At 44.1% G+C, this 24,674-nt stretch overlaps 1 protein-coding gene across 3 annotated transcripts in view; it reads right to left on the reverse strand.

Annotated features, from left to right (window-relative positions):
* The window catches only part of HECW1 (HECT, C2 and WW domain containing E3 ubiquitin protein ligase 1), a gene marked incomplete at both ends in the record, with an annotated part of 472,369 nt that overhangs the window by 239,822 nt on the left and 207,873 nt on the right, over positions 1–24,674 (reverse strand). For all 3 annotated transcript variants that reach the window (XM_082846645.1, XM_082846644.1, XM_082846646.1), the window contains 2 exons: positions 1,494–1,601; positions 11,714–12,038. In XM_082846645.1, coding sequence (XP_082702771.1) covers positions 1,494–1,601; positions 11,714–12,038 — 433 coding nt within the window. The remainder of the gene's footprint in view (positions 1–1,493; positions 1,602–11,713; positions 12,039–24,674) is intronic.

Below are 24,674 nucleotides of genomic sequence, written 5' to 3' on the forward strand. Positions count from 1 at the left end.
TTTGTCTGGGATCAGCATGCAGGATGGATTAGAGTGCAGAAGAGCGGGGGAGGTAAGTATTAAGGAAAAGGAACTCTCTTGCTGGGAGTTTCATCATGCTTAACGCAAAGTCAAGGGTCAGCAACCACGTAACACAAAGTCTTGTCCCCTCTACATCTGATAGTATCAAACCTCCTGACTGTCTACTCATTCTGCATGTGCCAATGCAAAAAGAGGGGCATTTGTGTCATTTCCCAGGGCAGAGACACCATAAGTAGAGGACAGACACTGAGGCTTTCACCTCCAATCTCTATTCTTTGGAGTACAGGAGGTCTTATAAAATGTTTATTAAGTGAATGAAAATGAGAGTTTTCATCTGGAAAAAAATGGGAGCAAAACATTCTAGAGGATAGTTTTCGTGAACTACAAGTCAAATAATAATAGACAACTTTAGGGGGACTTCCCTGGTGGTCCAGTGGTTAAGAATCCGCCTTCCAATGCAGGGGACGCGGGTTCAAGTCCTGGTCAGATCCCACATGCCACGGGGCAACTAAGCCCGCGCGCTCTACAGCCTGTGAGTCACATCTAAGGAGCCCGCGTGCCGCAACTACTACTAAGCCTGCGTGCTCTGGAACCCGCGCACCACAACTAGAGAGAAGCCTGCGTGCCGCCACAAAAGATCCCGTGATCCACAACTAAAGACCCAATGCAGCCAAATAAATAAACAAATAAATAAAATATTTTTTAAAAAATAGACAACTTTAGGTTCCTGGCCATGTGTCTTCTCCTCTGAGCACCAGGCAGCTGGAACAATAGACTATTCCATTTCCTTTCAGAAGTGTTATGCTGAATGAATACCTGCTATGAACCAGAAAGTGCATGAAGGGATTTGTGCACTTAGCACTCTCCAGTACCCATGTGGGAGGGGAAAGGGTACATTATAGGTAGTCCGTGCATTCCTTTGGGTGGCAAATATGAGGCCCATGTAGATATTTCCTCATACACCAGTATGGGACCTACGAAAAATTCCTTCCATAACTGCAAAAATGACTTATTTTCAAAGAGAGCGGAAAATTTTAGAAAATATAAAATAAGATACATGATGATGAGTTTATACATCCAGAAATGTCAGTAGATCAGGAACGAAGGAAACAGATTGGTAGTAGTCATGTATCGTTCCCATCCTGAGGAATTCCCCAACACACTGGGGAACAAGAAGCCTTGAAGAACTGGGTTAAGCAAAGCCCAAACTGAACAGCAGGATACAGAAGGGGCAACCTTCACAAAGTTGGAAAGTGCCTGGAGGAGCCAGGGAGAGAAAGTTAAGGGCCACGGGCTGGTGTGGATGGCTGCTACCCAACTGCTCTACAGCTCACTACTCACTGTCTTTTAAGCACCTCATTCAATCCACATCTTTCACATATGGCACATTTCTAAGTGAGGCAATGCAGCACAAGAGCAAAGCAGTTGAATTCCGCTTCATCCCGAGCAACAGGAATGGGAAAGGTACTCACGCTCCACAAAGTAAGAGCTGGCGTCAATCTTCCAGATGATCTGGCCCCGATGAGAACCAGTGACTCCACGGTTCTTATAGTCCAGAAAGTTTTCCGACAAGACCTCATCTATATTCCCAGGAAAGAAAGAAAGCAGAGTAGAGAAACACATCAGCTAACAGCAGATTTAGAAAAAAATAATAAAAGAGCAAAGGATATTAATGCCACCTCCAGCTCAACAGAAGAAAAAGCACCTGGAATCATAGAATCAGGGAGTTCTAATTTTAGAATTTTAATGCAGGAATCTCTTCCCCTCTCCTCAACACTCCTGGCAAGTGATCATCTAGCTGGTTCTTGAACACCTCCGGAGACAGAAAAAATTGCTGCTACAGCAGTTCATTTCACTTTTTCTTCTTTATTTGCCTGTGCCGTGCAGCATGCGGGATCTTAGTTCCCCAACCAGGGATCGAACCCAAGCCCCCTGCAGTGGAAGCTCAAGAGTCTTAACTGCTGGACCGCCAGGCAGTTCCCTCATTTCACTTTTGAATAACTCTTACACGTGGGGAATCTCAGTGTGAAAATCTCCCTCCTAAAGCTTTCATTAACTGGTCCCTATTTGGGTGTGAGAATGAGGCATAAAGAAAACATCCAATTGTACTTTCTATCTGGGGCCCTGTTCGCATGGGCTCCATCCTATATGATCTCTTCTCCAGTGTGGACACCCATCAACATCCAACACTTGGGGACCATCCATGAATTTATCCATCCATCCTTCATGCAGCCATGTCTGTTCATTCAACAGACACTTATCGAGATCCAACCATCTGCCAGGCTGGGAAGGTGCAGGGGCCACAGTGCTGGGCAAAACCTTTCTGAACTAAAACCACAAACAACTGAGGACACAGACTTTAAACACTAAGTAAAGAAATAAGTGCATTATTACAACTTGTAAGAGGGGAGAGGAAGGAAAAGAATGGACTGCTCTGACAAGAAGCTACAAGTAGGAAGGCCAACAGGGGGTCAGGGGAGAGCTGAGGGATGAGAAGGCGCTGCCAGGGTGGGGATGGAGGGTGGGTGGGTGTGTGAAGGGTGGAGCAAGGCCCCCATGGGGTGTCCAAGGCCTGAGAGGGGCAGAGCCTACCCTGTGCGAGCACTGAGAGGAGCTGCGGGGGATGGGGACTGTGCTCCTCCCATCTCCTGCCCTTCCTCTGCTTGTTACATTGCAACCCATCAACATCCTTCTTCAAGCTGGTGCCCAGAGAACAAGGCAGCATCCTTAGAGAGGACAGATCTGTGAAGACCGAGCCGACTGCCTCCCCATTGGTTCCAGACCTCATGTTCTCAGTGCAGGCGAAGACAGGGATATGAATTTTACCTTAATCTTCGATGGGGCCCTTGCAGTTCCCACTTCACCCAGAAAGGAACCATCTGAGCTAAATGGATCTGAAGCTGTGAGACAAGCATGTTTTGAGAGTCCAAATCCACTGCGCTGGTTGGGGGGACAGCCAGAACTCAGGAGCTCCCGAGGGGAGGCCCAGAGCCCCAGCTCTGCAGAGAGGGGCTAGGTCATGGTTGCCCTCTTTGCAGCTGAGATATTCTGAGGTTCACTTCCTGCAGCTGGATGGATTTGGAAAACAGAGGAGGAGGTGAAAGAGGGCAGAGCTTATAGCGAAAGGACCCAGCTCCAAGGACCTTTGCGCCATTTACCAATACCGTCATTTCTACAGCTGCAGGCCCTCATCTGCGAGATGGGGGGTGGTAATAACTGGGACCTCGTGGGGGTGGGGGGCATGGATTACGTGAGATGACTGGTAAGCGTGCTTGTGACCTGCTAAGTCGATTGCACATTTTTGGCTGCCTCTTCTTTGGCCGAGATGATCAGGCAGAGTAACACCGTCTCTGCCTCATTAACAGCAGGAACTGTTTGTATCCCTTGGAAAATCACTTGTTTGCAAAATGCGTCTGTCTTTATAATCACAGTGTGTGCTCACAGCCGTGTTTGGGCTGCTAAGATGATTGCATAATACGTCTTTTACAGTAATTGCCTTATTTCTGCAAAAAAAGCCATAATGTTTTCCTAGCTCCCTAGGTCTTCAGTACCCAGATAGAAATTTGCCTCATTATGGCAATTCTCCAAGGAGAGGTATTTTCCTGAATTTATCCACTCTGATCACCAGAATATTCACTTTAATAGTCATGATCAGGTATCCATATAGAGTAACACCTAGAAAGGCGGTGTTCATTCATGCACTAGGTAAATGTGTATTGAGTATTTATACTCCACTCTAGCTAGTATGCTAAACCCTGGGGATATACTGCTGAACAAGACAGGGCCTATGTTCTCAGGAAGCTCTGAATAGATTTGAGGATTTATTCAAGAAAACAGGCAATTTCATTAGAAGATAGTGGGTATAAGAATGGGTTAAATATCAAGGAACCACAAGGGCACAAATGAAAAAAGGATGGGCGTGAGGAAGTGGGAGGAATCAGAAAAAATCCAAAGAGAATGGCAAAGTAACACACATTTTAAAGACAACAAGATACATTTCGCCGTACAGGTTTAAACATGTTTTCAGAGACTGCCAGTTGGTCCTAATGAGTATCCCATTCCCTTATTATAACAGTAACACTTCATAGCAAATATCACGCAAGAAAATAGAAGAGTCGGTATTCTTGCCTGGACCATCTGTGCTGAGAAGTCAGCTCCCTCCCCCAAGGCATGTATTGCCAATTGTTAGAAGTTACTAATCTTTGCTTGGGAATCCAAGTGTATTGTCAGGGTCAGATGCAGGAAAACAGAATCAGACCAGATATTTTATGCACTAAGGGATTTTATGTAGAGAATTAGGTGCTAGACAAATGGACGCTAGGCACAGCCTCAGCAACTGCCTCTCCACCCACAAAGAGAGTGACCAGCTAGTGGCAAGCTGAGTAGGCTCCTGCCACTACCACAGGGCTGCCTGTTCACAGCCAGGAAGCGAGTGAGGGGACGCTAGGACACCGTGATAGAAAAGCTTAATTTCTCAGACCCATGCTTGTGGCAACCACAGGCCATATATCAGGAGGAACCACCCAGCTCACTTCCGCCTTCCCAAACTTGCACAGGTACGTCTAAATGAAGGGACCAAATTTGCATCTGGAACATGGCTGCACAGGAGACTGAGAGACGTAATTTTCAGGGACCAGAGTCCACACTAGAGGAAGGCACTGGAGAAGAGAAGAGAACTGGGATGGATGATGGGGACCAAGCCTTGCCCTCCATCACAATGAGGAATGGCAGCCCCCTGGCTCCCTACTGCGAGGTTCCCTTTTCTGCATCCTTTGTCATGGTACAAATTTTTGTAGGAGCAATGTTTGTGTGGTTACAGGGATATCTACAGCCACCTTGAGAGAAGTAGTTAGGGTACCATTACTAGCTATGGGATCTTAGGCATTATACTTAACCCCTTTGTGTCTTTGCTTCCTCACCACAAAATGGGGATAATATTAATCCCAACCTCAAAGTCTGCTGTGAGCAATATATGAGCTAATACAGGTAATGGTCTCAGAACAGTGTTAGACATCTAATAAGCAGCTATTTATATTTATAGTATGGGCTAAAAATACGGCCCTCTATGGCAAAGCTCCATGATACTGTGCAAAACCACTAGTAACCTGAAACATTAGCTTAGGCCAGTACTGTTTAAATTTTTCGCATTACTCATTCTGTACAGAACATATAGAGATGTATTAAGTTTCTCAAAAAAAGACTGCATTTGCTAGATGATACTTTTTTCTTCCAGTATGAAGAATCCTACCTCCTGCTCCACAGTTTACAATAGAGAAAAGATCTTTGCAAAATTTTGAGTCACAAAGTTCTAGTGAAGCTTACAGAAACAAGCACATCTAAGAAACCAGGAGTATTTATCTTGCTTTGTCTTCAAAATGAAAACTAGAGCTGTGCTTCCTACACTTTAATCTACAATAGAAGAGTATACAACAAAGGCTATTGCTGTTGAGAACAGAATGGGCAAGTGAGCACAGAAGCAACTAAAGGAAGAGTTGATCCACTACCTAAGCCCAACAGAAAAAATACAACATTGCTTCCATTTCGCAGAGGAACTCGTGCCTTCTGATAACCAATCTCAGAAGAATCTCTAAGGATTCTCCCACTATCTCTAGACTAATGGATTTACCAAATAGCAGGCCAGGAGATCTGGGGAGAATCTACTTGCCTTTCAAAGGCAAGTACAAAGCCAAGGATGTAGAAGCTCTGTTCTCTTGTACTAGGAAGGGAATCTAAGGATAAATGGCAGGGGAGGTCCTACATATCAGTGCCACTCTGCTTTCTGTGGCTTTTCCCTCAGATTGTTTATTTGAACACAAGTATTCTCACTGGTTGTGCCATAATTAGGAAGCACAGCTTCAGCTCTTCTATATTCTAATAGAGTGCCTGATGTACAAGAAAATCTTCAGTTCTTCAAGAATTGATGTCCATAAGGAAGCATTCTGGGAGTTTCTGTGTGAAGGTGTCTAGCCAGAGAGAAAATTTTAGCTTTCATCCTAAATCATTACATTTTAAGGCTCAGCATATTAAATGCTTCTTAAGGGCAAGGGTTGGGTTTCTGTACTTATTCTATAACTTCCCATAACTCCTAATGTGTGGTTTTCCACAGTGGAACACCTGACAGGCAAATATTGGGAAATAAGAAAGTGTTTCTTGCTCAAGCAAGTATAGGAAATGCTGGGTTACACCAAGTAAAGTGTGCTGCTCACTCCAAGCTTCTCAAACCTTTAATATATATTGTGAGTCTCTAAAGTGGGGCAATGTAGGCAGATTTTTCCATCCTTACTTAACCATAGAACTATTTCCCCATGGAGCGATAACTGAAATCCACTGAAACTAATGTGTAGGATATGAGTGCTATTCATGTGGCTATTATATTCATGCCTTCATCCATCATTGCATTATCCTACTATAGTGTATGAGTTTTGGTGAAAAATGGATTAGGAAGCCAGAGATCTGATTGAGAAACACTTCTAGAAAAAAAAGCTCAAAACTATACAAGAAAGACTAAGGGATATTGAGGATAAAAGGAAAAGTGTCCATATCTGGGAAATCAAAGTCCTGGAAGACCAAAGGAATATGAAACTACACTGGAGGAACTACCAGTCTGTTGGAAAAAGAGATATTGATGAGATTAAAAAAATAAATGGGGGTGAATATGGTGGTCTAGACAGGGCTTCTCAACCTTGGCACTGTTGATATATTGGGCTGGATAACTCTGTTATCTTTGTTGTGGTGGAGCTGTCCTGTGCATTATAGGCTGTTTGGTGGCATCTCTGGCTTCTACCTTGCAGATGCCAGAAACACCTCCTACAATGTGACATCCAAAAATGTCTTCAGCTATTACCAAATGTCCACTGGGAGGCAAAATTACCCTTGATTGAGACCCACTGGACTATGATTAAAAGCAGTCCATAAGAACAATAAAAAATGTATAACTTTGAAGTCAACAGATCTAATGGAAAGCAGAAAAGAAGAATCAAAGAAACAAAAAGAAAACACAGTAAATAAAGAATCTAAAGAAAGATGGCAAAAATAAGTCCTAATAGAACAGTAAGTATAATAAATATAAATGTGCTATTCTAGCCAATTAAAAGTCAGAGACACCCAGATCAGAATAAAAAAGCACGCACAAAGAGCTACTCTTAAAAAAAGATAAAGGTTGAAAATAAAGAAAAGACAGATCAAGTAAATATGAAGCAGAAGAAAACAGAGAGACTAGCAGCCTTAAATAGTTAAAAAAAAAACAACAACATTCAAGGCAAAGAATAGCACAAGGGGCACTGGCAGATCTGTAATAATAACTTGTAAGAAACTGTAGAGGAAAAAGATGTAAATATCATGAACGTTCATGCACTTAGTAATCAGCATCAAATCTGCAAAGTATAAAACTTACAGAAGCAAAGGTAGAAATAGATGAACCAATTAAAACAAAATTTTTGGCTAGTGATTTTGAGATACTCTATTCAAAAAATGGAAGAGACAGAAAATTAGAATATACAATTTATGTGATTGAACTGAAATACACACACACACATGAGAGAGAGGGAGAGAGAGAGAGGATCCTTGCTCTGTGAGTTACCCTATGAACTGAAACTTGTACATATCCGAATTGTGTCCTGTTTTGCATGGTTCTATGGGAACTGTTACCACTGTATATTTATATAACATAAAAATATTTATATATAAATATTATATACACGTATATTAAACCTTTGTATATATTGATATCTATGTATAAGATATCTATATCTCTCTCTGTATAAGATATTCTCTATCTCTAGATAGGTGACAGATAGGTAGATAGGTAGAGTGAACCTTATTCACAACAAAAATACACTTTATGATCATACATGGAATATTTATAAACATTGAACAGGGATAGGTCACAGAAGTCTCAAAAAATTAAAAAAGTAATCAGTTTGATACAGACCATAATCTCTAACCTCACACAGATAAGGCAACCAAAAGGTATGGAAGAGAATACATGTCCTCAGGCATCAGTCTATGGAGATCCTTCAAAGATGCCATTTTAGGAAATTTTAAATCTTAATTTTGCTCTGAGTTATCATCTCTTGATTTGTTGAAATTTAAATGCATGAATGTACTCTAGCTTCATTATGATTTAAATTACTGAGCAAATTCTAGCATGGTATAGGGATAGCATGGTATAGCATGGTATAATAATGATATGATTTATTAAAATGCTAAATTTATCAGAAGGCTAGTTTTGCGAATTATGAGCATATTATGCCTACTTTACCTATTCAATTATATTTTCATAATTTTAATTGCATACTTACTTCATGTTTCAGCAGTTTTAATAAAGGCTCCTTCCAACAGAGTCACAGGAATGGCTATTAAAAAAAATTGATCATCCTAAAGAGGGTTTTAAGATATTAAGGTCTTTAAAATACTGGAATGTAAAATGAAGAGGTGAAAATACTTGAATAGATCTGCTCTAATTAATTTAGCATTCTTATGGTTAGAGGTCTTGTATTCTTCAAGTTATGTATCCTAACCCAGTTATACAATACTGTTCCCTCAGTGTGCTGAATCTTTAACACTAAGTATAGGACTCACAAATAATTAGCTTTTACTTGTCAAAGTCAAGTAGGCATTACTGAATGAATAACTGCAAAACTATTTCCTAGGAATACTGATGACTAGCGAATCTGCCATTAAGTACTTGTTTTTGACCAAATCACAAGCTTCTGCCTGTTTACTGACAATTAAGATCTCTTTCCAGGTCCCTGTGGGTTTGGTAAGAAGCTTTTGTCTATAACATACAACTGAAACAACTGAGCACACGTCTAAGGGCCATGGTTAGGCTGAATGAAGCCTGGGAATTAGGGTAATTTGCCATAATGCATCCAGAGACTAGAGCTACCTGACAAGTTAAATCAAGACGCATTTATTGATCAACAGGCAGTAAACGCACAGTATCTCGTCAATTCCATTCAATGATCCTGAGCAAGTTATTTCTCTATTTTGAAGGTAAGGAGGCTGACGTTCTGATGACTACCTGGCTGAGGCCACACATCCAGCCAGTGGCAGAGTATGATTCTAAGCCAGGTCAAGCTGTCACCGAAACCCCAGGATCTTTCCCCTTTCTGTGTCACTAGGGGAGAGAAAACTTCATCATGCTCCTCCAGTTCAGGAACCACTCCATAAATGAGGGCAACCAAATGCAATCTCGCTGTGAAAGTAATGGTAATACTTTTATTGTCCCATTGCTGGGTTCCTGGCTGAAGACAGCACTGGTGACTCGGTGACGGTGTCAGTGAGCAGGGCCACACATCCCCTTCCAAATACAGATATCTCACTCACTATGGCAGGAGAAAAGTCACGTTTGTCCGGAGAGCTCTGGAGGGCAGAGCTGAAAGCATCACAAACCTGGCCTCATGGGGACATTTAGGTTGCCCACTGATGTGGAATGGCCCATACGTGATATTGCACCCAAATGTGCCAAGATGTCCTCATGGTCATTGTGGGGTCTGCCGCCAGGGTAGGCAGCTGTGTGGCATTGGGAACCACTGACTTGGTATTTCCTCAATTGTAAAATGACAGATTAAATGAAATCACAGAGCTCTATGATTTGCTCTTTGGCAAGGCACGGCAAATCTGGAAGGTGAGTTACTAAGGACACACCAATGATGAACTTTTAAGATTCACGGAGAATTTTGGATTTGGAAGTTGCTTTTGAAACGCTATTCTGCCGAAAGTGTTGGCATTTTGCATTAAATCACTTCACAGTTATATATGTGCAGCTACTGTGAGAAGAATAAACTGTCAAATTGAGATTCTCAGAGGATGAACCGTGTTTACTTCTGTCTCAGTCAAAATGTCATGTTAACACCAGATCTTATTCATTCATGGAGCTTCCGGACACTTCATCCCGCCGACCATCCCTTCCTTCCTCAGACACCCTCTCTCTCGTCTTCGGTGACGTGGTCCCCTGATTCTCATCCTACCTCTCCATCACGCCCCCATCTCCTTTTTGAGCTCCTCTTCTGCCTCTCTCTCTAATAGGGAACTTCTGGTGCTTTCTTTCTACACCCAATCCACGAGTGAATTCTTCTACTCTCAGGGCCAATTATCCCAGATCTACACCGCAGCCTGGATCTAGGGCTGAGCTCCAGATCCATCCATCCCTTCCCCATGCATGAAGGTATCCACCTTTCCCCCTGCCATGCTCTACTCCAGCTGTTCCTTGACTTGAGAAATGCATGCCACTGACACCACTGCAGGAAGGTACAGCTGTGAAGAGCTGCTTCAAAACTAGATCTGGGGCCAAAAATCTAATTGCCTAAGGCGCTGAACAAGTAACCATCAGCATTAAAGTAGGGATAGGTGGCAAGGAGTCAAAAGGGGGAAGTTAATGCTTGACTCTAGCCCACTAGAGCCACAGGAATTATGGGATCAGTCAGCCAAACTCAGAGCTTTTGCACAAGAAGCTAGAAAGGTGGATTTCAGCGAGAAATCTCTACTTTTTGAAATACTGACAACGAACCAAATTTAAAACAATATGGACTAAACAAAATGTGCTTGGTGGTCTGTCTTTTTGCAGGCTCTGTTTGAGATTCATGGTACTCAAACACCGATTCCAGAACTATTTTTAAAGCCAATTAAATTTTACCTGTTTGGAAGTCCAATTTAGTTGAGTAACCACTATTTGTGTAACAATCTCAAAAATTATGTTTTTCCATCTTTACAGTAGTGTGTGTATTGCAAATACACTAACCAAACTGATTGCAAAACCTTCAAAAGACCCCAAAAAATTTCCCTGACAGCTAGTTAGTCAGATAAGAGCCCCCGAATTTTATCATAAAGATGATCCGGGTTGTAAAATACTCATAACAATCCTTTGGTGTCTTTGATAGTCCACGATGCTAAATCCGGCATTGTGTGTCTGAATGTGCAAATGTTCCGTTGTACAGACTGAATGCAGAAGGCCTGGCCTCTGTTGAACTTGAACCGTCCCCTCACCCCACCAACAATTACAACCTTCACTTGTGGGTTTACCAGCGTGAATGTGTCCATTTTCACCACATCTGATTCCACCATGTAAAAATAGGTGAAATCCATTTTCATGTCAATTTCTCTTCATAATTTCAAATTTGTGAGATTTATTTTCTCCAGTCACTCTCCTTTCAGCCAGCACAGCTATTCCTTAGCCTGTGGCGTGCCCGCTCTCGCTGGCTGGATCATCCATTATGTTTTTGGAATACAAAGCAGTAAGAATCTTGAAAGAGCAGGTGAAAAGAGGTCTACGATCATGTTGAAAACTTAAGTGAAATTACCCCACATACATGTGCATACCTTGGTGTTGCTTTGGTCTTACAGACACATGGATTTGAAAACAAGCTTCTCATATTAACTTACTCATAAGCAGAAGAGCTTCTATAGTTGCAAATGGTAATGACATTTGTGTTCAGCCACACCTCGCCCTGCTATCTCATGATTCTTTTCCATTGAATAGAGCTGGCAGGTGAAGCCTCATGTGCGGTCCTCTGTGTGTTAATGTGGTGTATAACACATTTCATGGTGAATGGTGCGTTTTCATGAAATGATCGAGTTTGCTGAAATAGTAAGGCATCCGTAAAAGTGAATTATGAATTAATGTACTTGTTGGATACCCAAACCACACTGCTAAGACCATTATTTCCGTGGCACTAAGTGCTGTTCTACTCACCGATGAGGTACATGCCAATCCAGTCCCCAGCGTCCACTTCCTCCTTTATGTCCCAGTGGATCACCAGGTCCTGCGAGTGCCCTATGTTGTAGTAGGAGCTGCTGACCATGAGTGTGGAGCGGCTGTCTGAGGTGACCAGGTCGGTGTCGCTGGTGGAGCGGGGGATGGTGACAGCGCCATGGGGGCCGGTCCTAATGGCCATGCTGTGGAACTGGCCCGGGTTGTAGCTGTGGCGGAGGGGCTCCTTGCACCGGCGTCGGTTCTGGGAGTTTCTGGATGGAGATGCCATGGCGGCCAGGCCTAAGAACCTGTTCTGGTACAGATTCTGTCGGGGTAAACAGACAGTCAGCAGGGGCGGGAGATGCCGGCTACACCGTCAGTCACTGTTTTCACAGGGAAGGGAGGATGGGCTGGGGGAAGCCAGCTGGGACAGAGCAGCCCTTTCAGGAAGATTTGAAATAGACATAGAGCATCTTCCTCGGGGCCAATGCTGTAGCTCTGGTTCATGCCGGGAAGGCAAGAACTAAATGCACACTCACCAAGGGGTCGTGCATTTGCGCTCTGCTGGGGTCCCAGCCTCCTCTAGCCTGCTTAGTACCAGAAGGCCAGGAATGTCTGCAGAATGGCCCTGGAGGTGTGACTGCCCCCAAACGAAGTGTCATCTCTTGAGTTCTCCAGCATAAATTCAATTGGATCCAATTTTGCCCTTCTTTAGGGTAAATGATGGTTATTATCATTGCACATTTTAGTGATCCCTGCAGCATTCAAGACCCTACACACAGCTCAGAATTAGAGGCGGTCCCTGCTGGGTGAGGCCGTCACTTTTTCTCCATTTACAGCTTTTTCACTCTATAGCATGTCTCTGGACCACCTGAAATTCCTATAAGGATCTCAGATATCCTAGTAATATTCAGACACCACCGTTTTCACTAAAACCCAATCTCAGAGGACCATGTCTCCCTCAGAGCCAATGTTATTGTAGAAAACATTGCTTCTGTGGAGAAAAAAAAAAATGCATGTTTTTTATCATTTACCACATGGAGCACTTAAAACTAGCTGAGCTGATGCAGAGCAATGACCCGATTGTTTTGGAGGCAGAGAGCTTTGAAAACATGGGGAAAGGGGCATCCTATGGAATTAGAACAAGGGATTCTTTTTTTTTTTTTTTTTTTGCGGTACACGGGCCTCTCATTGTTGTGGCCTCTCCCGTTGCGGAGCACAGGCTCCGGACGCGCAGGCTCAGCGGCCATGGCTCACGGGCCCAGCCGCTCCGCGGCATGTGGGACCTTCCCGGACCGGGGCACGAACCCGCGTCCCCTGCATCTGCAGGCGGACTCTCAACCACTGCGCCACCAGGGAAGCCCTAGAACAAGGGATTCTTTTGTGAAACAAGCAAGGGTGATTTTGACTTCATCAAAGTATACTACAATTGGGATTTAAATGTACAGTTTGGGGGCTCCTGGCTATAAAAGTACATGCTGTTGTACAACAATAAAACTTTTGTTTTCAAGAAGAGAAGATTAAGGCCTTAAAATGTGTTGAATCGTGCAGTTTAGGTCCCAGAGACTGTAACTTATTACACACATCCATCAAATGCAAGTTATTGACTTTCTGTTTACCAGCCACAAGGACCAGACCCCAGCACCAGTCTACTCTTCAGATTATATAAGTCTATTTAGCAGTAATTTAGGCCTATACTTTTTCCATCTTCCAAGACCAGGGCATTTGTAAAGAGTCTGTTAACCTGATTAAGCACAGCGTTGGTATTTGGAGTCTTGGGCCTTAATGGCCATATGGCGGGCCTATTCATTCATTATCTGAGGCTTTTGTTAGGAATTTTTCTAGCCCCACTGGTGGTTACCATGGAATTACTATTGGTGGAAAAGCCAGACTTCAGAAAGCATCTCATCACACTATTGGTACCATATGTCCTGTGTTTTAAGCAAAAAAAAAAAAAAAAAAAAAAAATGCTAGTCACTGCAACAGTATGAAAATAGATGGACCACAGTGTTTCCTGGAAACCAGTCCACCTCTCAGGAAGACAGGCACAGCCTTGAGCCCAGGAAACACGGACAGCCCAGCCACCTGACAGGCACCCTGCCTTTTCAGGGCAGCTCCAAGAGGATCCCAGTAACCTCATCATCCTCCAGGGTGCTTTGTTCAGAGACCTTTGTAAAACCTCCAAAACAAGGAGGGCTGTTGCTAGAGCATAACCTTTCTTCGGTTCACATGTACTTTATGTGCACTCGTAGTATCTTACAGTATTATCATGGAGATTAAAAATGACTACTTGGGGTTAAATGAGATAATCAAGTATATCTTATGATTTAGACCAAACTATGGGCAAATCTGGAGCAGCACCTCCCAGTTTCCAAGCTGTGTATCCCTGGACAACTTACTTGATCTCTCTAGCTCTCTATTTCCTCATCTGTAAAGGGGTTGCTATCAGAATTTAATGAGATAATGCAAGCCAAGCTCTTACTATAGTAAGTGCCCAATAAATAAAAATCTACTACTAAAATATTCAAAACTGCTGAAACAGAGGTCCCGGGCAGTCAGCCAGGCTCCCGCAATGGCCAAGGGTCCCCTCATGTTGTCCCCAGAGACTCACACTTGAAGTCATTCAACAGCAAACCTACAAATCATTCGTAGTCATGACCCTCCAGGTTTCCTCTTACAAAACTGAAGTTGCAAACATTGAACAGGCTGGCATGTTTGGAAAGGTGTCCTATCTACCAATTTTTTGATAAATCTTCCTTTTGCTTTTTGGGGAAATAAACCTCCTTTTATTTGTCAGGTTACTACCTGAGTGGGATATTTTTGCATTCATGTTGAGGCTGAGGGATTTTTATCCATGTCGTGTCAGTCAGGGCCTCAAAAAAGACTACAGAGTGCTTTTCTTTTGTTGAAGACACTTCTGCTGTGGTATTATTATTAGAATTCCGTGGAAACCAGACACTGTCAAATTACACCGGTGAACACTGTCCACATGGTGGGAACAAAAGCACAGAAGGAAACATGAGTCAGGGAAGACATTTGTCAATAATTTACTAGACTGGAATAATGATATTTGCCTGGTATTGGAAGGGCAGCCTCAACGCTGCTCCCCTCACCCCACCCCAGCTTTGCCCGCATCCTCCCCACTCATACTTGCAGGCAGGATTTATATTCTGCTTTGAGGTTATGCTCCAGCACCAGCTCTGCTATAACCTCTCCTTACATCCTTTCCCATTCCCAAGAGAGTGGGGCTTTGTGCTCCATTATCCCACAGGAATCCCATTGCCCTGCAAGGATTCTCATTGCATTATTGCTAGTTGACCTGTCTGTGTTCTGCCCTAAACCATGAAGACCCTGAGGCCAGTGTTTCCTGCTGGAACGGCATGACATCTGGCACACACAGAGAAAAGCGCTAAAAACTTTAATTCATAGAGTTTATTTTATTCAATTATGTCCCTTCTTGTTCCAGAAAGGGCTTAAGATGACTAATACAAATAGATAAGATACAGAACGACGTGACAAGTTAGTAGTAGATGGTGCAGAGGTGAAAAAAATAGACAAAAAGTTACCTAGGAAGAAGGCTAACGTCAAACTTTAAGCTGTCATGTCCTAAACAGGTGTTACTGTCAAAGGCTCACAATAGCTGCTTCTGGAACGCAGCAGGCGGATAGTTGGTTCCCAATGCGTGGTTCCTTTGTGGCCATGTTTCCCCCAGGTCTTCACACGTGTTTAGTTTACACTATAGACTCATCCGGCTGGAAGAAGCAATTTAATCATTCTCCCTTCACATCTGAACTGTGGAAGATAGATGAGCATCTGTCCTGTTTTCAAATAGCCCTGGACAAAAGACCACTCTCTTCCTAGACAGTGATTCCAATGTTTTACAACCTCACAATTCTTCTTCATCTCTCAGGCAAATCTTGTCTGACAGAGATCTCCCTTCTTTCTCCAGGCTCTCCCACTTGACGGATGGTGAGGAAGTTAACTGGACCACTAAAGTTTTCCCAGTTTTTCCTCCATCCCATCAAGTAATTCAAATATCCTTTATCTTCTCTTACATTGGTGATAGGTAATAGACATGGACAAGAAAACCACAAGAATATTGGTAACAGTTTCAGTAACATTATAATTTTCTAATTATTGGTTGTAATCAAGGGCACCTAGTTATGGGCTATGCTGGGCATAGATTTTAATTGACCCTTGAAAAAGTAGGTCCAGTGAGGGAGCCAACGTGTGAGCCGCTGGAAACAATCTGATCACATTGTGTTCTGCTCAGTAGGAAGTGAGATTCCATGTGCTGGTTTGTTTCCTATTTGTCTCCGAGGATCCAACAATGATGTTTTGTGTACTTGTTTTGCTTTCTGATTTAAATAACTTGTAATTGTGGAAATGTTTTGAATTAAGTGATATGTTCTTTGATTATTTTTTAAATCTTGGAATAGGCCTGTGTGTTTAATCTGTTTAGTATGCATTATAGTATATTAGCAAAGACAAAACCTTCCAGAAGGAGACAGAATCTTAAAAGCAAAAAAAAAACCCATCACTTCTAGGGAAGGAACAGTTGCTATGTATATCCCTTTTTTGTTGTTGTTGTTAATCTGAGGAACACAGAGTGACAAAAGATTCGGCTATGTCAATTTCTAACTGACAGAGTCATTAATAGCTTTTCTGTTTTGGAATATAAAGCTGTGAGTGAGTGCTGTCTCAGAAATGAAAAGAAAGTGGACAAAAGGCATATCTAGAAGAGAGAAAGCGATTCTTAAAAATTGCCTCTACACTCAGGAATCAAAAACTGTGAGTGGAAAATATAGGCCCTGAAGGAAACTTCATTAAAGTATACAAGACGAGGTTATAGAAACCGGCATTATTTAGCTGGAGAGAGAGCATAAGAGTTATTTGAGTTCATGGACAGATTGTATTTTGAGCGAGTAGCTGCCTGAAGCTTTCTTATCCTACACTCAGATCTTGTTATGCCAACAGGGGGGTAATGGAACTTAAAAGAACTATATAACTTGTCTCTTTCTACAGTGGATTTGAGAAAATTTACAACAAAAGAAATGGACAAGGAAATAGAGAAATATAAACCAGACAAAAATCGGGAAGTAGCAATAAGAAAGAGGGTAATAATATTAGCAGCTATGTAAGGAACTTGGTACATTATCTCATTAAAACCCTATCAATTATCACTCTCCCCATGTTGGTGAGAAACCCAGCTCAGATGGTTCATAAACATTCCCAAGGTCACGCCTCTTGCAGCAGGAGGTCGGGATTTGGGCCATTCTGTGTGATTATAAGTGGGCACTTGGACCACTCGTAAGCACTCTCTCCAAATTAAAACACGGGAAGATAAAGTTGCAGTAATTGAGACTCAGATTCTCCTCTGAGATTCTTGGCAGCCAAAAAGATAAAGGAAAATGTAATTCTCACGATCAGAATATCGGAATTTTTTTCTCCCTCCAAGTTCTCAATAAGATGCTTCATTTTTAACTTTACGTAGGGGACACTACATGATGTGGTGAACAACATCTTAAAAGAATATCTTTTTCTAAAATCACAAATGTAGCGGCTGATTGCTTGGACAATCTTTGACAAAAGCTGAGGTCATAATACAAAGAGAGTTTAGTAGGGGCTGAACGAATGGGTTCAGATACTGTTGCCTCTGATCACATTCAAAAGTCCCCTTGGCTTATTGCACCGCGGATGCCCCAAACCTTCTGCTCTCATCTCTGTTCTCAATCCTGAATCTCCCTCTCTGGCCTTGATGCTGATAAAATAAATTTTCACATATTGAGGTGCGGGGAGGTCATTCTGGCTTGTACACGAGTTAACTTGAATTTTACCCCAGCTAGAACAGCCTGTTTGTGGTCTAGCAAACATAGATTGTACATCTGCTTTAATTATTAAGGAAAAAGGCACATTGACCAGAAGTCAGGAATGTCCGTGTTAAGAATAAGGATTGAATGCCTCCCTTCCTGGACGCCAATGCTGGTCCTCCTTCCATGATAAGACTCCCTTTTCAGGGGCCAAGTCCTTACTGACGCGCTGTGTACGTGCCGATCTGTTTTCCTGGAAACCTTGAAGGAATGTATCCCTGACTTGTTTGGTGTTCTTTGTTCTAACAAGACATAAAACTGTGCTGAAAACCATCTCCGGAGAAGTTCCTCAGAGTTGTCTGAGAGGCTGTCTTTTGGGATATAGTCCTCAGTCTGGCTCATATAAAACTCTTCTCTATTCCTACTAGAGATTGTTTATTGATTATTTTCATTGACAGTGCAAGTAAACCAGAGCCTGATGGACATGTTCTCTCTGCAACTGTCTTGTTAACCTACTTCTCATCAGTGTTCCTCCACTAAGACGCAGGCGCCAGGACAGCGTGGTCCCTGCCTAGTTCCTTTAGGTCTGCATTTCCAGCTAAAGTAGTGCAGGGCAAGGATGCAGTGAATGTTCAGTGAGTGAATGAATGAGTGGGCGTGTGTGGGATGCAGGCTGGAGTGTACCCGCCTCCTCTGTCTTGGGGTCACCATGTGACGCTCTGTTCCCTGACCTCAGGAACGCATCTCAGTGCCTTTTTTGTCTCAAGCACATGACTTTGGTGCCCAGAATTCCCCGAGTTACCGGTTCCCGAATGACACTGGTCAGAAGGGAGAGGTGAGGGCAAGATGAAATACCGCCCCTGGTCGATCCCCTTCTCCACCTCACATCCTGAGATCTGAGTCCCATGAGTACATTCCTATCTCTGCTGTTGTGAGTGAGACTGTGGGACAGAGGTGGGCGTGAGGGGCTGAGGTGACCCTGACCCCACCCGACGGCTGTGTACGTCTCAGAAGGAGAGTGGGAGGCAGCTAGGATAGCATCATCTCTGTCCAACTCTTCAGCTCCTGGGCACCCGTCCCTGACACTGTGCCTCCAAACTGTGCTTTTAGCCTCAAAGCCATGTGTTGAAAGCTCTGTCTTTTATGCCGGCCATTGTGCACAAGAGTATCGCGGAGTTACATAAACTAAACTGTGTGGGCTCCCTTTCTTTGAAGGAGAAACAGAATCCCACACATTGCCGGCTGAAAGGGAACGTTAGGCAGAGAAAAATTTAATAAGCAAAGCAAGCCGAGCCAGGGCATACCTGCCTAGGAAGTCAGGATTTACAAGACATGGGACTTGTTAAAATGACAGTCAACACGTTATTTTAGGAACACACAGAGCCTGCTCACTGAGGACGAAGTCCCGCAATACGCCTCTTAGAGCTGCTCAACCCCACCCCACTTCCCTTGGGCCCCACTTACGGGGAGGAAAGTCTTTGTTTGTGGGTCAGGTGCCTTCTCTCTGCTCACACCTAAGAGCACCTAAGAGGGGTGAGTGGGCTGCCCTGCCACGCTTTGCTGGGTGTGTGCCTTTCACCGCTATGGTCAAGTCTGGAATTTCTTGGTGAAACTCTGGGTCACTCTGGAGGTTTATGCTTGGAGGTGTTCAAGAACCAAGTTGTCAAAATCTGGGCAGTTTGTAGAGCCGGAACCGTGGGCAGGGGCTGGAGGGGAGGGGAGATAGGAAGGCGGGAGGTAGGGGGGACTTCCCATGTTTTTTAGGGGAAAGCCCCAATCCCTAGCACCTCCTTCTGTTCTACGTTGAAAGGAAAGGTCCTTGAAAGTGGTATTCCTGTGTGTGTGTGTGTGTGTGTGTGTGTGTGTGTCAGACAGACAGACAGATGACAGAGAATGAATGGGCACGCCCAGATATGAAAAAGGTCCTGTCTTCCCCTTTTCAATGTTAAAGAGGTCTGTTTCCTCCTCAAGAGTGTCTCATCCTGATGGATGTTGGTAAAGTTCCTTCTTTACCTATCGACACTTGTAGGAGAAAAGGAAATACTTTCATCTCTCAGAACCACAGTGATGGGCAGGCCAGGTCAGGGCACCCAAGCTCTCAGGGATCCTGCTGACCACTAGGGAGGCCCCTGGTGGGAGTGCAGGGGAGCAGAATGTCTGCACGTCACCAGTGTCCTCCTCCTGGCCTCCAGCACTGGGCAGCCGTGAGGAACATCCCGGCCCCCAGCAGCTCCGCTCCCGGAACTCAGCAGGGTTCCAGGACACTGGGGTGACGGTGTCTCTCCCATACCCAGGGCGCCTGCTTGGTGACAGTCCTGTCTCCCAAACCCAACCCAAAAAACAGTCATGCAGACTCCCAGAGTGAGTTGTGGGAGGTCCTGCCCAGCCCTGCTCCTGCCCGCTAGAAGCAGAGGCCCCCAGAAAGGCAGCATCAGCACCGACCACAGCAAGTGAGCAGCAGAGTCTCGAGGGAACCCGAGGCCCATGGCCTGCCTCCCTCAGCAGGGACATCGGGCTTCTGGAGAACATGAGGCACCGTGTGTTTCCCTCCTATTTTCATGATTCTGATCAGATTTGCCAGCTAATCGGTAATGCGGCCAGGCAATGAATACAGCTGTAAGAAGGACATTTCAGGAGGATTTCAAATGAGGGGCTAAGTTTGCGTACATATTGGACTTAATACTGGAAAGTAAGTGATTATCTGTTGTGGAGGTTCGGGGTGTTATATAGACGCTTTCTTTTAAATTCTTCCGCTCCCTGGAAGGTTGGACCCAGCATAGTTGGGTGGATTTTTCAGTAAACTCTTGGCTTTCTTCTCCCTTCCTTTATCCCGTTCAACGAGCAAATGTTTATTGAGTCATTCGTATGTACTAGACGCTGTGCTCAGTATTGAGTATGGAGGAGAGATGAATTAAACAGTGTTCCTCTCCTCAAAGAGTTCTGTGCAGGAGGCGCACATCTAGGCAGTCCACCATGACACAATGACCAGGGCAGTGACGGGAGCGGCGGCAAGGTCCTGCGTGGGAGGGAGACAGATGCTGGCAAGGACTTCCCAGGTGGCGGAACAGCGAAGCAGTATTTGGAAGGAGCGGTAGGAAGGTCGCCAGCTGGGCAAGGGCAGAGGGAGATCCAATTCAGGCAGAGGGAGATCCAATCCAAGCAGAAGGAACTCGGTGTGTAAAGGCACAGTTTTACAGAAAAGCATGGTGTGCTCCTGGATTGAGCAGAGCTTCTCCCAGCTGCCTGCCAGAGAATCAGGCAGCGCAGCTGAAAGAGTGGGAGGCGGGTCTCCCACATCACACAAGGAAAAGGACCTCCTCCCTTGGAGGATGGGAAGCCACAGGAGAGAGTTGATCTGGGAAACACAACAATTTGCTCACCTTAGAAGCATCACCCTGCAGCAATAAGGAGGAGAGCAAGAAGCCTGCTGTGTCTGGGGGAGCTTGTGCTAAAGCAACTCTGAAAGTCAAGTCCATGTGGAGGGAGAAGCTGCACCAGTCAGATGGTCCCTTAAGTCTAAACCCTCAGTACCATCTGCAACGTAGGCACTAAGTCTCATTGTGAGAGGAGGAGAAGTAAAGGAACAACATACAACCTGGGTCCTCGAAAGGGTGTGTAAATGAAGGGCAATGTGAAGGCACAGTCATGGAGACCTCGGAGGTACCACACATGGCCTGTCTCTACTGGGATCTCACCACCGTTGCAGTCATCCTGGAGTACGGCAGTGTCATGTACCGTGCGGCACATTCTAAGACAAATGGTACTTGTGCCTAATTTCACTGTCAGAAAACTTTGCATCATTTAGTAGCACGTGCTCTAGAATACTCTGCTTCTCAGAACTAACTGGGAGAAGTACCTTTCAGGATTTTTGCACTCTTCATTTGCAAAGCTTGCCCAACACATCAATACAGAGTGAATTAGACCAACTTTCTGGAACATATTATATTTGTAACCTTATCTTGCCATAGAATTCAGTACAAAGGCTATCCTTCCTGGTTATATAGCAAAGTAATGTTACCAGTTGTGACCAGGGCCCATTAATATGTATGTTAAGTTAAACACACATGAATACTTACAACGTGAGCTGTACCACACTGGGGATGAGGCTTTGGGCTAGCTTCTGTCGAGTGCTAAGAAGGATGCATAAGCAATCATTTCAGCACAGGGTGACAAACCAACAAGTTTGGGAAGACACAAAGGATAGGGAGAGAACTACTCATTTTGTCTGATGAGGAAGGAAATTAAGACTTTAGGGAGAAGCGGAGAAGGTATATTTTAGGCAGAAGGAATATATGCAAAGGCATGAGAGTTCTAAAGCCCATCCACGCGTGTTCAGGGGACAGGAAGAAGACCAGTGTGTCGGAGGCAGGATGCTTGGGGCAGGAGCAGTGGGAGGGATGAGGCTGGAGTAGAGACAAGACTGATTTAAAAGCCCTGTATGCCAAAGTAAGGAGACGGGCGTTTCTTCTGGGGAGAGTGAGCCCTTCCGACGATAGGAGAAGATGTAGTAGCGGGCTCACCTACATTGCGCTTTCACAAATGCTGTGAAAATGCTACTGAACAACTTTCTTCAGGAGCAACTTGGTAGAAGTTTCTGCCAAGCTACTAGGGGCAGCTACTGGGAGGATAGATGGATATTGCACAGCTGTCACCGCAGGAGTATGGGAGGCTGTCAGCACTTCCTTTTTCAGATCACCTATCAGGACAAAGGAAGGCACCATCTTGGACTCCAGCTCTAACAAAGGTGCCAGTCGTTAGGACCGTGGACCATAAAGACTCATTATCAGGGCACAGAGGAACTGAGCTAGCAGCAGCTCTTCGCTTCTGTTATCAACATGCCCAGGAACAACACATCCAGACCTGATATAAATTCAATACCTAAGACCACTTTTGGAAGACAACTTAGGGCAGAAATGAAGAGTAAAACGTAAATAGCATTTGGCAATATAAATGAAATGCATCTGATCTCTCTTTATTTCTGTTTCATGTCCCTCCCTCTGCCTCCCTTGAGAAGTGAAAAAGGCAGTTCATATCCCGGATAATACATTCCTTCCCAAGTTCCTTCCTTGTCATTCTTGGGGCCACTCCTGTGATATCTGTAGCCCACAGGACTCAATTCCAATTCTAGCTGTCACTCATTCTCTTATCCACTGCAGACTGCACCAACTCAGCACCCAGGCTATAAGACGAGGACCGGCAGAGATGGCTGAAATCAAGGGTTATCTGTGGAAGAAGAAGGAAATAAGAGACAGCTGGTGCTATCAAAAAGGAATTAGGTGTATCTTCAGTAATTTACGATGAAATGATTGGGACGGCTGAAATGATAGGGAGGAAAATCGATCCAGCGGAGAAAAGAAACTTAGCTACTACCTCTTAAACATGCTCACATCACACTCGCTACTGAAATTCTTCTTTTTTTTCCGCTACTGAAATTCTTGAACAGCCTCCACAGAAAGCCCCTTCTGACTTTTTTGTCATCCAATTAATCTTTTGGATTTTTCAGAACTCAAGAGAAGGGACAATCAGTCGAGGCAGCTTGGAGACTTTGAACTCGTGGGCAAGAGCTGTAGTCTGCTGGGGATTTTAGAGTATTTTCAGTTTTACAGACTAGAGAAAAGGAATGAGTTTCTCATAGTCATCTCTTTCTCTTGGATGCCTGGGACCATCCCCTGAGCTTGTCTGTGATACAGAAAAGACGCAGCTGCCACAATGAATGACAAACGCCACTGCCTGTCCCACCAGTTCCTGGGGGAATCTTTGCTCAATAGTATGGTATGGGCTTACATAAAATTTAATACAAGTTAATTTGACTCTCTATAGCCATCACCAGAAGGCAAACTAGATGATTATCAACTGGCTAAGACAGTTTTCACTCTGAAGCTGATGCCTAGAAGTTGAGGGTCTCAATGATATGGTAATCTATTCCAGGGCACTCACTGCCGTTTCAATCACTTAAAAGACAAGCCTCCTACACCCGGACAAATAGAAACTCAGAAGACTCAATGATCTAGATATTTTAGAATTTTTTTTCATTTGAGGCTGGAATTAATTATTCAGATAACATCTCTAATTTTCCATTCTCCCCTGCAGGCAGAAAACATCAGAGATGAAAGTTTTGTATCCTTCCAGGGATGTGGGAGCAGCAGACACAGCTCTCACTTCGTGGGGCGGCAGCGACAGAGAATCTGTCATCTGCCTGGGTTACCATTCAAACTGCTCATTAAGCTTTTGTGCCAAGACCCAAGAGACAGCGGAATTAAAAGGAAAATGAAAAAAATGAAGTAATTCAGGTTTCTGAAAGGCTGTTCAAGACGAAACCTTAGTTCTGAGGAAGAAAGCACCACATGGTAAACATTAGTTCTGAGGAAGAAAGACTCATGGTAATGAGACTTAAACGCATCCATTTCCAAGATGTTAGCTTTGTTCTTTGCAGGCAACAGTCTCATCCCCACTAGTCCTGGGAAGATGACACACTCCATGTCAGCAGCTTAATTATGACCCACCCATCAGAGGCCAGCATTTTACTCTTCATTAAAATTACTCTAAGGTCGTTAAAGCCACACGTCAGTGTGGCATTAAACTGCTAAGACTGCATTTCCCAGACAATCTTCATTTATTTATTCATTCAGTCAACAAATGAACGTGTCAAACACTGGAAAATGAATCAGAGTATAACTACGGCTTATATCTGCCCTGGAAAGCCAGGTCACACGCGTATGAAAAACTAACAACGGCCCAGGGTATTCTCTGCAGTCTTATCTCCCCAACTGCCAAAGTAAGTGTCGCCAAGAAGAAACACACATGCAGGGCCGGAGTAGGATGGGTCTTCCTGACGGGAGAATGGTGCCTGCCCAAACGTAATATAGAGGATCCAGGACACGTACTTTAAGTCCTACCCAATTTAGGCTTTTAAGAAAAATACTGCAAGCACTGCTTTCTAGCGACTCTATTTTATATGTGTTTCAATGGACATGTTATCAACACACTGAAGAAGGATGCTTAGAGCCGAACCCAATGTAACTACCTCATGTAGCTCAGAAAATACTTCTCTGTCTTGGGATACCCATCGAAATCTGGGTAGCCATTGTCATTTTTACCTGTAGGGCATGTAGGGCATTTTTACCTGTAGGGCATGGGGAGGATCCTTGCTG

This window comes from Leucopleurus acutus (genome assembly GCF_964270905.1).
Source record: "Leucopleurus acutus genome assembly, chromosome: 9".
Taxonomy (NCBI): domain Eukaryota; kingdom Metazoa; phylum Chordata; class Mammalia; order Artiodactyla; family Delphinidae; genus Leucopleurus; species Leucopleurus acutus.